The sequence below is a fragment of the Triturus cristatus genome, chromosome 4_1 (assembly GCF_964204655.1).
Source record: "Triturus cristatus chromosome 4_1, aTriCri1.1, whole genome shotgun sequence".
In the NCBI taxonomy this organism is placed as follows: domain Eukaryota; kingdom Metazoa; phylum Chordata; class Amphibia; order Caudata; family Salamandridae; genus Triturus; species Triturus cristatus.
In genome coordinates, this window is record NC_140585.1 from 280,210,458 (window position 1) to 280,225,271 (window position 14,814).

The window sequence follows — 14,814 nt, forward strand, 5'->3', positions numbered from 1 at the left end:
CAGCAAAGAACTGCCTTTTGGTTTTCGACAGCTTCCATCCAAGAAATCTAAGGGAAAATCTCCTTTTTGGCCAATTCCTGAGACTCAGGAGGAACTGCTCAGATCTTAAAGATGTTAAAGAACAAGCCGAGGATTTACGCCATAAACTGGTGAAAAGAAATTATCCTCCAAAAGATATTGACAAAGCCATGAAAAGAGCCAGAAATAACAACAGACAGGGCCTCCTGGAGTCCAGACCAAAAAAACAAAAAGAGGACAGACCCATCTGCATCACCACCTATAACACAGCATCCAACCAAGTAAGCAAGATAGTCAACAAACATTCTCGAATAAGTGGAACCCTCAATTTTCCTAACCCAATGTTTTCGCACAAAAGAGGCAGGATTTGAGATATGATAATACACACCAGACCCCGTAAAAACAAAGACTGAGTACCTTCACAAGGATTCCTCTCCCCCTCATAGGTCACTATCCATGTGGTAACTGCAGTGTTTGCGATTTGACTACCCAAAGCAAGAGAATAATGTTCAACAACAATACCAACTGGGAACAAAGAAGGTTCACGAACTGCAACTCAAAACGAATTATTTACATGATCACCTGTCCATGCCAGCTCCATTACTTTGGAATGACGAAAAGCATGATCAAAACACGAATATGTGAACATCGCAGCATCCTGAAATGTGATCGGGCCACAACTAAAATGTCCGCACATTACATTGAAAAAGGACACACAATACAGGATCTCCTATGAACTATCATAAAACAAATCTTCAGACTTATCCCAGCCATTTGAAAAAGAACATAGCAGGGTTTTCCGTCTGAAAACACACACACCAACGGTCTGATTACCCTGGAGCGAATTCACGTGATCATGGATCAAACCATATGAAAAACCTTCCACTGCACTATAAGAATCACGAACCGCAGCAATCGCATGATTGGGCACAAAAATCAATCAATCGATCAGTCCATTTATAGAGCGTACTACTCAAGGCGCGGGGGGGGGTGAAGGTCAGCAGGTCCTGCCGCAGGTGGATGGGGAGGGATTCCATGTCTTGGCGGCGAGGTGGGAGAATGATCTGCCGCTGATGGTCGTTCGGTGGATGCGTGGAACGCTGGCGAGGGAGAGGTCAGCAGAGCGAAGCTGGCGGTTCGGGGTGTAGAAGGTGAGTCGTTTGTTGAGGTATGCTGGTCCGGCGTTGTGGAGTGCTTTGTGAGCGTGGGTGAGGAGCTTGAAGGTGATCCTCTTGTTGACGGGGAGCCAGTGCAGGTCTCTCAGGTCAATCAATCAATCAATCCATCAGGGCATTTGTAAAGCGCGCTACTCACCCGGGAGGGTCTCAAGGCGCTGGGGGAAGGGGAAATGTCACTGCTCGAACAGCCAGGTCTTGAGCTGCTTCCTGAAGGAGAGATGGTCTTGGGTTCGCCGAAGGTGGGTGGGGAGGGAGTTCCAAGTCTTGGCTGCCAGGTAGGAGAAGGATCTTCCTCCGGCGGTGACTCTGCGGATGCGTGGAACGGTGGCGAGGGCGTGGCTGGTCGATCGTAGCTGGCAGGTGGGCGTGTAGAAGGTCATGCGGTCGTTGAGGTACTTGGGGCCCAGGTCGTGGAGAGCCTTGTGTGCGTGGGTGAGGAGTCTGAACGTGATTCTCTTGCTGACGGGGAGCCAGTGCAGGTCTCTTAGGTGTCCGGTGATGTGGCTGTGTCGGGGGATGTCAAGGATGAGTCGTGCGGAGGCGTTCTGGATGCGTTGGAGTCTTTTTTGAAGTTTGGCTGTGGTTCCGGCGTAGAGGGTGTTCCCGTAGTCCAGTCGGCTGGTGATGAGTGCTTGGGTGATGGTCTTCCTGGTTTCGGTGGGGATCCATCTGAAGATCTTGCGGAGCATGTGCAGGTTGTTGAAGCACGAAGATGTGACGGCGTTGACTTGTCTGGTCATCGAGAGGGAGGAGTCCAGGATGACGCCCAGGTTGCGTGCGTGGTCTGTTGGTTTGGGAGCGGTGTCCAGGGCCGGGGGCCACCAGGAGTCGTCCCAGGCGGAGGGTGATGATTCCAGGATGAGGACCTCCGTCTTGTCTGAGTTCAGTTTGAGGCGGCTGTTCCTCATCCAGTCGGCGACGTCTTTCATCCCTTCGTGTAGGTTGGCTCTGGCGGTGGTGGGGTCGTTGGTGAGGGAGAGGATCAGCTGGGTGTCGTCGGCGTAGGAGATGATGTTGAGGTTGTGTTGGCGTGCGATGGCTGCGAGGGGGCTCATGTAGACGTTGAAGAGGGTTGGACTGAGTGAAGATCCTTGTGGTATGCCGCAGATGACTTCGGTGTCCTCGGATCAGAAGGGGGGGAGGCGGACTCTCTGGGTTCTTCCGGCGAGGAACGAGATGATCCATTCCAGTGCTTTCTCTCGGATTCCAATGTTGCTGAGGCGCTTCACTAGGGTGCGGTGGCAGACAGTGTCTAACGCTGCAGAGAGGTCCAGGAGGATGAGGGCCGCTGTTTCCCCGTTGTCGATCAGGGTTCTAATGTCGTCGGTGGCTGCGATTAGGGCGTTCTCGGTGCTGTGGTTGGCCCGAAACCCGGACTGCGAGGGGTCGAGGGAGCCGTTTGTCTCGAGGAAGGCGGCAAGCTGTCTGTTGACGGTCTTCTCGATGACTTTGGCCGGAAAAGGAAGGAGCGAGATGGGACGGTAGTTCTTGAGGTCGGTGGGGTCTGCCGTTGGTTTCTTCAGGAGGGCGATCAGCTCGGCGTGTTTCCAGCTCTCCGGGAAGGTGGCGGTGTGGAAGGAGGAGTTGATGATGTCCCGGAGATGGGGTGCGATGATGGCGTCGGCTTTGTTGAAGACGTGGTGTGGGCAGGGGTCAGTTGGAGATCCGGGGTGGATGGAGTTCATCGTGCGGGTGGTGTCTTCGGTGCTGATCGGGGTCCAGTTGCAGAGGGTGGTGGTGGCGGGCGTTGGTTCGGTGGTAGGGTGCGTTGTCTGTGCGTCGAAGCTGTTGTGTATGTCGGCGATCTTGCGGTGGAAGAACGAGGCGAGTGAGTTGCAGAGGTCTTGCGAGGGAGTGATGTCGTTGTATCCGGCGCTGGGGTTGGAGAACTCTTTGACGATGCTGAAGAGTTCCTTGCTGTCGTGGGCGTTTTTGTCAAGTCGTTCTTTGAGTGCCGACTTCTTGGTGGCACGGATAAGCTGACGATGTTTTCGGGTGGCGTGCTTGAGGGCGGTCCTGTTGTCTGTGGTCTGGTCATGCCGCCAGGCTTTCTCGAGGGTGCGGCAGTTTTTCTTGGATTCCTTGAGTTCGTTGGTGAACCAGGGGGTTTTCTTGCTGCCGGGTCTGCTGGGAGGGTTCTTTAGTGGTGCGAGGTCATTGGCGCAGGCGGTCAGCCACTTGGTGAGGTTGCTGGCTGCTTCGTTGGGGTCCGTTGTGCTGGCGGGAGTGTTCTGGCTGAGGGAGGCGGTGAGCTGCTCGGCGGTGATCTTGCTCCAGCTCCAGCGGGGGGCCTGTTGCGTGTGGTGGTGGGTCGTAGTTCTTCTGAAGCTGAAGTGGACGCAGCTGTGGTCGGTCCAGTGGAGTCCGGTGGCGTGGCTGAAGGAGATGTGCTTGCTGGATGAGAAGACGGGGTCAAGCGTGTGGCCGGCGTAGTGGGTGGAGATGTTCACCAGTTGCTTGAGTCCGAGGTTGGCGAGGTTGTCCAGCAGGGCGGTGGTGTTCCTGTCATTGTTGTTCTCCAGGTGGAAGTTGAGGTCCCCTAGGAGGATGTAGTCAGCGGAGGGGAGGTCGTACGGGCTGATGAAGTCTGCGATGTCTTCGCTGAATTGTGTGCGTGGTCCCGGGGGTCTGTAGATGAGGGTGCCTCGGAGGGTGGTCTTGGGGTTAGTGTGTATCTGGAAGTGCAGGTGTTCGGCGGCGGTGAAGGTTTCGTCGGAGTTAGTCGAGATGCGGATGGTGTTCTTGTGCATGATGGCGATGCCTCCTCCCGTCTGGTTGATGCGGTCCTTCCGGGTGATCTTGTATCCGTCCGGGATGGCTGTGGCGATGTCGGGCGCTGAGGAGGCGTTCATCCAGGTTTCGGTGAGGAAGGCGATGTCAGGTGCTGTCGCGTCGAGTAGGTCCCAGAGTTCCACGGCGTGCCTGTGGACGGAGCGGGTGTTGAGCAGGATGCACTTCAGGTGGTTGCTGCTGGTGCTCGACTTGGTGGTGCAGGTCCGGTAGCAGGTGTCGGCAGGCTTGGCAGGCGAAGGGTCCGTGGGTGCGTCTCGGGGTGGCTCGGTAGCAGGCAGGGTTCTGGCCGGCATTGAGTGCGTAGAGAGTGGCGGCGTCGTAGGTCCGTCGGGTAGTCTTGCATCGGCGGGGGCCAGGGGTTCCGGCACTGGGCGCGGTCCAGGCGCGGACGGGCGCAGACGGGCTTGCCTTTGGAGCGCCTTCGGCGCACAATCGGCGCTCCCGCTGCGCGTGACCGCTGCGCGTCTGCGCGGTTGCCATTTATGGCTAAGTGGCAGGGAGGAGCAGCTGGGAGGCGAGAGCGGGGAGGACACGAAAAAAGGGCGTGGCCACGAGGACGACGGCGGAAACCGGAGAGTGGGGCAGACACAACAATCACCTAAAATCACAACAGTTATACACAAAAACAATTACAAAATGCAGAGATAACAGAAAGTAACTAGAACACAGCTGGGGGACAGTGCGAGGCAGGCAGATGGCAAAACGAGTCTGCGAGCAGCAGCAGGGCACACGAGGGGGCTCACACAGCTGGGGGCCGTGCGGCGCGGGGGTGTCCTGAGAACAGGTGGGCAGTGATGTGGCGGGGGATGTCGAGGATGAGGCGTGCGGAGGCGTTCTGTATATGCTAGTCTTTACTGGAGTTTGCCCGTGGTTCCTGCGTAGAGGGCGTTGCCGTAGTCCAGCTTGCTGCTGACGAGGGCCTGGGTGACCGAGCTTCTGGTTCCGTGGGGATCCATCTGTAGATCTTGCAAAGCATGCGGAGGGTGTTGAAGCAGGAGGAGGAGACTGCGTTGACTTGCTGGGTCATAGATAGTGATGAGTCCAGGATGAATCCCAGGTTGCGTGCGTGGTCGGTGGGTGTCGGTGCAGCTCCCAGCACGGTCGGCCACAAAATAGAGCTTTGAACGTAGACCCCCATACCAACTATGGACAAAAGCAAATACGTTTTTTTTCCTGCTACGATTCATAGACCCCAAATAACTCAAGGCTCTGTACTACCAAAATTGGTTGAAGCTGCGGCCATAAGTTTCCTGTGGCCCAACAAAGGTCTTCCACCAATTTTCACCCACAAAGGTTGCCTTTTTATAACGTAGATCTTTTAAAATAGTCTTCCTGGCCTTTCACACGCACATTTTTGTGTATAGGGATTATCAGTAAAAACACCCCTTTACATAATACAGTGCGTTTAAATTGGTCTTTCTGGCCTCATGCAATTTTTGAAAAAGGATCATCAGTAAATATGCCCCCCTATTTGTTTTTAAGAACAACCAGGCATTATTTTTCTTTTTTTCATTCATAGCACTCGTTTCTAATTAATTATTCACAATCCTTCCTGGTATTTTATTGTTGGGTCGCATTTTCCTTACATACACAAAACGATAACCGACAAGCAGACGCGAACCGGCAGATCCCGGCAAAAGGAAACTAGGAAATGGTTCCACCAACGGGCGGCCATCTTTAACGGCTAACAGTCTAACAGCCTCACACATGAGGACACCAACAAGGAACCGCCTGTTATTTAGCAGGTTGGTTCCCGCTTGTACGGCTATCATCGAAGCCACGGGCAGGATTAGTATGCAGGGCAAGGGTGCAGCTTTGACGACTTAAGTACGGCATAGCTGACCGCGTGGGCAACAAGCACTTCTTTCCCTGTTCTCTTTGTCATTGGATCAATTGTGCAACAACTACGGATAGAATAAACCTTTCCTTACAGTGTGTTACTACAAGTGCCCCTTCCTCTCGTCTTGAGCTCATGGGGCCTGATTTCAGCAACTAAAATGTATGTTTCCATGAAACAATACGTTTTTTGTTCGGTCATATGAAGCACCGTTTTGTGAACTAGAGTAGTTTTATTTCTCACTACCAAGCCTAAATCCAAACGGTTCAAACTTTATGAACACTCAAAGGAAAAACGACCCAGGTTTCTCCATCAGCATGCTAAAACCACTTCATTGAGTGTCTGATTTCTGTTATATGTCCTGAACTGTCTCGTTTGTGAATAATTTTAAGGGTAGCACCTCACCATCATTACTAAAGTTAGGATTAACACAAAACCAGTGAAAAATAACACGTTTATTCCACAGATGGTGAAGTGTTTTTTGGATATAACTTTAATGACATGTATAATGCAATGTCCTATCTTTCCACATCTTTTGCAGAGAAATACCAATTAGGTATTGTATTGCATGTTTTTTCTCTCCTTAAAATTTATTAAGAAAACCAAGGTGGTATTCACATTAGAAGTGGTACATGTGATCATTCAATTTGTTCTGATGAAAAGCCTTAGGGAATAGGCTTGAAACATGTTGACCGTGAGAGACACACATTAACGTGTGTTTCTCCTCTCCCCCCTTTTGACAATACCAGATATAGGATCAAATAAACATTTAATCTACCACATAGCCAGGTATTTTTTTAAACCACTAGTTTGACACTTCCACTCTTATACTATCATTAACTTTATAGTCCCAACCCTACAAAGTGCTCCCACGTCTCTGTCAGTCGCAGAACGTCCTGTCCCACAGCAGGGCGGGAATAACCCGATGATGAAGCATGCCACCTTGGGAAACTTTGGTGGGTGAGGGTTTTTTTAAGAAAACGTATTGCTTTTCTTAAACCATAAGATTTGCTGGGAAGATAATGAATTTGAATACAGTGGGACTCTTCTTGCTTGTTCATTGAAGTAAAGAGGCTGAGTCCTCTGTGAACCTGACCTCTTTCTCCCCATTTTTGTTTGATTTGCTCTTTTTTAAGTAGACTATGATAAGTTGCAAAATTGAACTGCCTAGGGCCTTAATGCTCTATCTTAACTTTGTATTATTATTATTATATAGTACCGGGGACTCCCATCTCGACGACGGGGAATGATTCAAGCATGTAAATCTATGAAAGTTCCAATACTGAAGTAATGCAGGATGTGATATCACTTCCTGTGCCGATGTAGGATGTTAGCTGCAGTAAAGTGGAAGAAAATCACAAAATGTATGTTTGGCTACTTAATCAAACAAACAGGACTAGGTCCTGTATGCTAGCAAATAGCAGTTCATAGTGAGACAACCAGAAAAGGAATCTTTTTAGGACAAGAACCCTCACTCACCCGAGGGTGACATGCTTGGGTTCCCTCCTCACACCTGGACTGCAAGGTCCATAGCGTGGGCTAAAACTCCCCTGAGGAGAGGAGCGGAGGTGTTTTCGCAAATATGAGCGGTGGAAGAGGGTAAGTGAGGGGCAGAGTGCAAAACAAAGTGTGAGGATGGTGATAAGTAAAACTATCTCCAGGGCCCACGTTGGCTTTATTTGGTGGCCTCAGGGAAAGAGTTTAACAAGAGGACTGGGGATTAATCAAATATATCCCTCACAAGGGTCAACATGTTTCTGCCCATAAATGGTCCTATCCAGGGATCCCGGGTCATTCGTTAGGAACTCAAGGTTAACTAGTCACTCTGCAAACACTTGTGATAGTGAGAAGACAGTTAAAAAGCATTGGCATAGCCAATAGGTCTCACCTTTGGGACCTTAGAAGTGTTTAGCCATGCAACAGTTGATGTTGTTGCGCCAAGGTGTGAGAAAGTGCCATCTTTTCTTGCATGGTATGCCCCCACTTTTTGCTGAATTGCTGAATGTACTTTGACTGAGCGTGCCCTGGACTCCTGCCAATCAGGTGCCCAGGGCCTATGCTCCTTCCCTAAACAAAAACCTCAAAACCAAATTGCCAAACCCTGGCCACATGTCAGCCCCTGGTAAGTGGTACCCTAGGTACCCAGGGCCTTGTGACCAGGGAAGGCCTCCAAGGGCTGCAGCACTCATTGTGCCACCCTTAGAGGCCCTGTACCCTAACACTCACACACTGCCCTGGCAGGCTGAGTGTCTGGGTACAAGACAAAACAGAGAGTCGACATAGCACACATCCCTGTGTGCCATGCCCACAACCTACACTGCCCTGGCATAAATCAGCCACCCCTCTAGCTGGGTGCCCTATGCCAGTGGTGTGGGCACAGAGGCAGGAGCCCTGTGCCCCTACAGTACCCAGGTCCTGTCCTAGGCCCTGTAAGTGCAGTGCCGCCATTTAAGAATACATGGTAGGAGGAGCCAAGATGGCGACCGGGACGGCAGCGTAGACCCCCGGCTCCGTGAGCCTCCGCATCCCGCACGGATATCCTGCCTGAGATCCTCAACTTGTGCTACGTGGTCGTGTTTCTGAAGGAGAGGGGCTCCCGACGGTGTGACTCCGAGGTTTCTAGCCGTGCTATCGCCGGAGAAAACTGTATCTGAACTTTGCGGCCTGTGCGGCCCTGGAGCCGGGACATCGAGTGGACGCCGTGGCCGGGTGGCAGTGCGACAACAGCGGCCGGTGGTGACTGGGTGGAGTCGGCCCACCGGAGCGGTGCCAAACTCGGCCTACATTTCGGCGTGGTCACTTCTACTGCCCAGTGTAGCTGACCGAGTGCATGACCGGGGGTGCAAATCTTAGATCCTCCGGTGACTGCCCCTGCCTTGCTGGTGAGCTGCCCGGCCGCCGTCCGTATCCTGCCCCGATCATTGCGGGCCGCCCCCGGATTTCTACGGGAGCTGGTCCGTGGTGGGGACGACTGTTGCCCGTGACCACGGATAGTTTTTTGCCTGCCCCCGGAACCCGGTCACCCGCGACGGGGACATCGCGACGCTTGCCCTGGGGTCCCGGCCCCGGTGAGGGTCGGGCATACTTGGCGGCCATCTTGGGTCGATGAAGCCTACCATCCTGTCCGCTGGGCCGCAGCGGGCCTGTGAGCGTACGATTTTTGGGAGTGTGGCGGCGAGATCACAGAGAGCTGAGCTGGGGTACGGCGACCTCCTCGAGGCTCTTGGTACTCTTCACTCCTCCTTGGTTCATGGTTTCGTGATCTTGGGGAGTAAGCTCGATGGTGTGGCGTCGGAGTTGGGGCAGTGGCGGCCCGCCTGTCCGCACGAACACAGAGTCTACCCACACTGCGCGCAGGAGGACGCTGTGGCGGCCCCCCCTGAGGTTAGTACACGACTGGACGCCCCGGCCAGTATGCTACAGTGTGTTCGATCTTCTGAGGGCCTGATCTGTCCCGGAGGCGTTGGACCTGAGTGGGATGTGGTGGCCTCATCCCGTGCATGCCCTCCTGCGACCCAGAGACAACTCCAGCAACTAATGTCTCTTTTGGCTGCTTCTGCCTTCCTGAACCTTGCGTGCAGTGCAGATCCTAGGGCAGCACTTGGAAGCCTGTTTCCTCACGCGGCGGACTGTGTTGATGCTCAGAGACTTCCACCCCACCTGTGTGCGTCGCTTCTCTGTCGTTGTTGGACATTCCTCTGCCTAGGAACATTGGGTATGGTGCTGGGTCGAGGGGTTGGCATGGGCAGAATTCCACTGAGTGGTCAGGGATGAGGCTGGCCCCTCGGGGGCGCCTAGTGGACGGGCGGGCTTGGGGTGGTGTGCTCTCCTGACATGGCTACTGGCACAATAGACGCATAATGCTCCCCATCGTGGTTTGAGAAGATTGTTTTTGTGCTGTTCCTTGTTCACTTTAGGGGAACCTTACCGTGCGGGTGGGAGTAGCCGGGGGTCTGTTATGAAGGCCCTCCTCCAGTTTATACATACTTTCTCTACCCCCCCGTCTGGTGGGGGTCCTTTCCTACTTCTTTTTCCCTATTCTCCTACATTTCGGGTCTGATTCCAGGGCGACAGGCACACTGCTGGGGGGGGGGCCGTACTCATCTGCAGAGGTGCAGGGTGGGGGGTTGGGGGAGGGGACTCTGTATTTCTTCATCTTTTTCCATGGCCTCCTTTTTCTTCTCTGATTCTTTTTGTCTTTCTTTTTCTGGGATCAGCGTGATACACCTCCTTTTGCTATGCCTCGTTGCCGTTCCATGTGTTCACAACTTCCGGGGTGTTCTTGGGGAGTTCTGGCAGGGGACTGTGGGCGCAGCTGTAGACTGTGTTTTTCTCCATCCTGATGTTCTTGTGTTTGCGCCATTGACCGAATAGATTGCTGTAAATCGCTAACGTCCATTACTCTGCATATCCGTGATCGTTGTTTTAAAATTGCTTGTCACCTGATCCTTCTGCCTTGTTTCATCATAAAATGAAAACCTTTTTCTCCTGGTGCCCTACTTACGCTGTTCACAGTATTAGTAGTACGATGTTGCTCCCTGAAGTGCTGCCTGTGTTTATACTTGTCGTTATTGCTCTGATTGCTTAGCGGCCGGCCCCGGGGGGTTGTAGGCCCATGCTTGTTCTTATTGAACTATCAATAAAGGTTTTCAAAAAAAAAAAAAAAAAAAAAAAAAAAAAAAAAAAAAAAGAATACATGGTGCTGGGAGCTTGTCAAACACGAACTCCACAGCACCATAATGGCAGCACTGAAGCCTGAGAAGTTTGGTATCAAACTGCTCAGCACATTAAATCCACACTGATGCCAGTGTGGGATTTAATGTACCAAGCACCACAGAGGGCATCTTAGAGAGGCCCCCTGAAACCTAACTGTGAGAAAGTGGCTCTGTACATACTGTTCCTTAATAGGTACAGGGTGTACAGAGTCCACAGTCCCCCAGGGTTTGACAGAGGTTAAAGTTAGATATAACCTTACTCTCTAAAGTGGTAGCTTGGTCGAGCAGTAAGGCAGTATCAGAGGACAGTGTAAAGCATTTGTTGTACACACTCAGTCAGCAAATGGTCTCACACACTCAATAACTGAACTCTAGGCCAATTGTTTATATATAAAAAATATATGCTTGTTTTATTTTAGAACCAACACTTGGATTTAAAATATACTTTCTCAGCAAGAGATGTTTCATATAAATACTTTTGCAATGTGCAAATGACTTTTGTAAACAGTTACATGTGGTTGCAATAGGCAACTCTATTTTAAACACAACAATGCATTGATTTCAATGGTAAATTCAAGTTAGTTGCAACAGATTACTTTTTAGATTACTTTTGGAATTCCAGGACTGGATCCTAGATTCAGTCCTGGGTCAGTACTCAGAATCAAGTGATGAAAGTCGACTTAATTACTGTAATGATTTAAACAATATTTAGCTATTTTAAAAGTTGACACTTTGAAAATATTTAAAAGAAAACAGTCAATGATTCCCTATGGAAGAATATTCAGGTTACAGGTACAGTATGTTCTCGTTACTTTTGTAATCCAGTACTGGGTGCCTAGACTCAGCACTGGGACCTTTATCCAAAACAGGTAAGTAATTACGTTTTCAGATATTATACGATTTTTGAAGAATATTCAAAGATTGCAGAAATCGACACTTAAAAGAAATTTCACAGAAAAACAGTCAATGGTTTCCTATGGAAGAAAATTGAGTTAAGGGTAAGTACAGTTGTAAGTATTTTTCAGAGTCAGTGCTGGGCACCAAGATCCAGCACTGGGAGCTCACCTAAGAGCAGGTGAGTAATTTCGTTTTCGTTACTCGGCTGATTTTTGGTGAATATTTTAAGATTTGAAAAGTCCACACTTAGAAGAAATTTCAGGAAAAAGCCAGTCAATGTTACCCTATGAGGAAAATAGAGTTTACGGTTTAAGGGTAAGTACTCGACTGGCAGAGTTGAGGTTCTGGGCATAGACTCAGGGGTCCCCCAGGGTCAGGTAGGTACAGTTGGTTCACCCTCAGCAGCTCTAGGGCGGCCGGGTGCAGAGAGAGTTAGGCCCAATGTTATCCTATGAGGGATAGGGGGGCCTTGGTTGGTGGCTGCTGACTGGCATGCCACGCGGCTGTGGGAGCTGGGATCCTGGTCACTTACTCAGGGCAAGTGGGGAAGTAGGTAGGAGTAGAGTTTTCACTGCCAGGGCCACTTGGGCGGCTGGGTGCAGAGTGCTTTTGAGCCTTCGGGCGCTCAAATGATTTCAATGGGAAATCTCCGGTTTAGAAAAAGACTGCAAGCTCGGGGACGAGGACTCTTCAGGTGCCACCACCACTTCAAAAGGTAAGTTGGGCAGTTGGAGGATAGGTAGGTACCCCGGGATTGGGCACAGGGGGCCGTGGGGCGCAGCGTGCAGGGGTGCCTTTTGGTGTCGGGAAATCTTACCTTCTGTTGATCGCGGTTGGGGGGGCACCTTGTTCTGAGGCTGCAGGCTTCTTTAGGAGTGTCGAGGGAGGTCCTTGGGTGCCGGATTCGGGGTCACAGTCGCCGTGGGGTCGTCCTCAGGGTCTTTGTTCACTCCGGCACTGGCCAGGCTTGGCTGGTGCAGAGTGTGCTGGGTTCGCGGTTCCGGGCTGCTGCCAGGGATTAGAGATAGGTTTTGAGTAGAGCCTCTACTCATGGGAGTCCCAGGGGCTTAGAGCCAAAAGGTAGCCAGGTCCTCCGGGGTTGGTGAGGTTGCTAGCCACAAGAGATACCAGGTTGGAGCAGGAGCAGGTTCGAGGGTCGACAGGCCGGTAGGGCTGGGGCCAAAGCAGTTGGTGTCTTCCTCTTTTCAGCAGCTGCAGGGCAGATCTTCTTTCTTCTTGCTCTTCGTAGTTTTGAATCTGGAATCTGGGGAAGGAAGGTTCAGGGTGCCCCTAAATACTAGATTTAGGGGCGTTACAGGCAGGTAAAGGGCAGGGACCAATGGGTCCCTGTCCTGGGGTGGGTACACCCCCTATCCTGCCCCTCTCCTGTGGGAGGGGGGCAGTAGCCTAGTCCTGATAGGGTAGGGCTCCCCATCTTCCAGATGGCGAGAGCCCGGAGATGTGCTTCACCTCGCCTCCCCCACCGGAGGGGTGGGGTTGGCAGGCTGGCACATCCCCTGTCCTTATTTGGGGTTTCCGGCCAAAGCTTCCCGCCAGAGTGGGGGGTTGCAGGGGCCTGGGGAAGCTCACAGAGGCGGCATGCCTTTGAAGCTTCCCCCTGCCCATCCTGGGGGAGGAGATTTAGCACCTCGCCAAGGATGTGCATTGTTGCAGACCCAGGAGAGCAGGGGCTCTCCTACCCAGGGGTCCAGCAACATGTCTGCTGGGTGGCAGCCTAGGCAGCCTCAGAGCAGACGTGGATTGTAGGTTAGGTTTAAGGGGGCACCTCTAAGATGCCCTCTGGGGTGCTGGGTACATTAAATCCCACACTGGCATCAGTGTGGGTTTAATGTGCTGAGAAGTTTGATACCAAACTTCTTAGTCTTTAGTGTTGCCATTATGGTACTGTGGAGCTCGCGTTTGACGAGATCTCAGCACCATGTACTCTTAAATGGCAGCACTGCACTTATAGTGCTCAGGAATGGACCTGGGTACTGTAGGGGCACAGGGCTCCTGCTCCTGTGCCCACACCATTGGCATAAGGCACCCAGCTAAAGGGGTAACTGATGTATGCCATGGCAGTGTAGGTGATGGGCATGGCACACGGGGATGTGTGCCATGTCGACTTTGTTTTTGTCTTGCACCCAAACACTCAGCCTGCAAAGGCAGTGTGTGTAAGGGTACAGGGCCTCTAAGGTGGCACAAGGAGTGCTGCAGCCCTTAGAGGCCTTCCCTGGTCACAAAGCCCTGGGTACCTAGGGTACCATTTACCAGGGGCTGACATGTGGCCAGGGTTTGCCAATTTGGGTTTGGTTTGTTTTAGGGAAGGAACATAGGCCCTGGGCACCTGATTGGCAGGAGTCCAGGGCACGCTCAGTCAAAGTACATTCAGCAATTCAGCAAAAAGTGGGGGCATACCATGCAAGAAAGATGGCACTTTCTCACACTAACCTACAATCCACATCTGTTCGGAGGCTGCCTAGGCTGCCACACAGCAGACATGTTGCTGGACCCCTGGGTAGGAGAGCCCCTGCTCTCCAATAGTGCACATCCTGGGCAAGGTGCTAAATCTCCTCCCCCAGGATGGGCAGGGGGAAGCTTCAAAAGCATGCCGCCTCTGTGAGCTTCCCCAGGCTACTGCAACCCCCCACTCTGGCGGGAAGCTTGGCCGGAAACCCCAAATAAGGACAGGGGATGTCCCAGCCTGCCAACCCCACCCCTCAGGTGGGGGAGGCGAAGTGAAGCACATCCCCGGGCTCTCGCCATCTTGAAGATGGGAAGCCCTACCCAATCAGGACTAGGCTACTGCCCCCCTCCCACAGGAGAGAGGCAGGATAGGGGGTGTACCCACCCCAGGACAGTGACCCATTGGTTCCTGCCCTTCACCTACCTGTAACGCCCCTAAATCTAGTATTTAGGGGCACCCTGAACCTTCCTTCCCTAGATTCCAGATTCCAAAATCCGAAGAAGAGCTAGAAGAAAGAAGACCTGCCCTGCAGCTGCTAAGAGGAAGACATAAACTGCTTTGGCACCAGCCCTACCGGCCTGTCGACCCTCGAACCAACTCCAACCCGGCATCTCTTGTGGCCAGCAACCTCACAAACCCCGGAGGACCTGGCTAACTTTTGACTCTAAGCCCCTGGGACTCCCATGAGTAGAGGCTCTACTCAAAATCTACTTCTAATCCCTGGCAGCAGCCCGGAACCCCGAACCCAGCACACTCTGCACCAGCCAAGCCTGGCCTGTGCCGGAGTGAACAAAGACCCTGAGGATGACCCCACGGCGACTGTGATCCCCGAGTCCGGCACCCAAGGACCTCCCTCGACACTCCTGAAGAAGCCTGCAGGGTCAGAACAATGTGCCCCCCCAACCGCGA

The 14,814-nt window shown here is 52.2% G+C and overlaps 2 protein-coding genes across 2 annotated transcripts in view; both read right to left on the reverse strand.

The window, feature by feature from the left end:
• Positions 1–14,814, reverse strand: part of LOC146854269 (protein mono-ADP-ribosyltransferase PARP12-like) — a 490,642-nt gene that overhangs the window by 302,202 nt on the left and 173,626 nt on the right. The window lies entirely within an intron of this gene.
• LOC146854272 (uncharacterized) overlaps positions 619–14,814 on the reverse strand; it is a 28,168-nt gene continuing 13,972 nt past the window's right edge. Inside the window, exon 4 of the mRNA XM_085650307.1 lies at positions 619–698. Coding sequence (XP_085506433.1) covers positions 619–698 — 80 coding nt within the window. The remainder of the gene's footprint in view (positions 699–14,814) is intronic.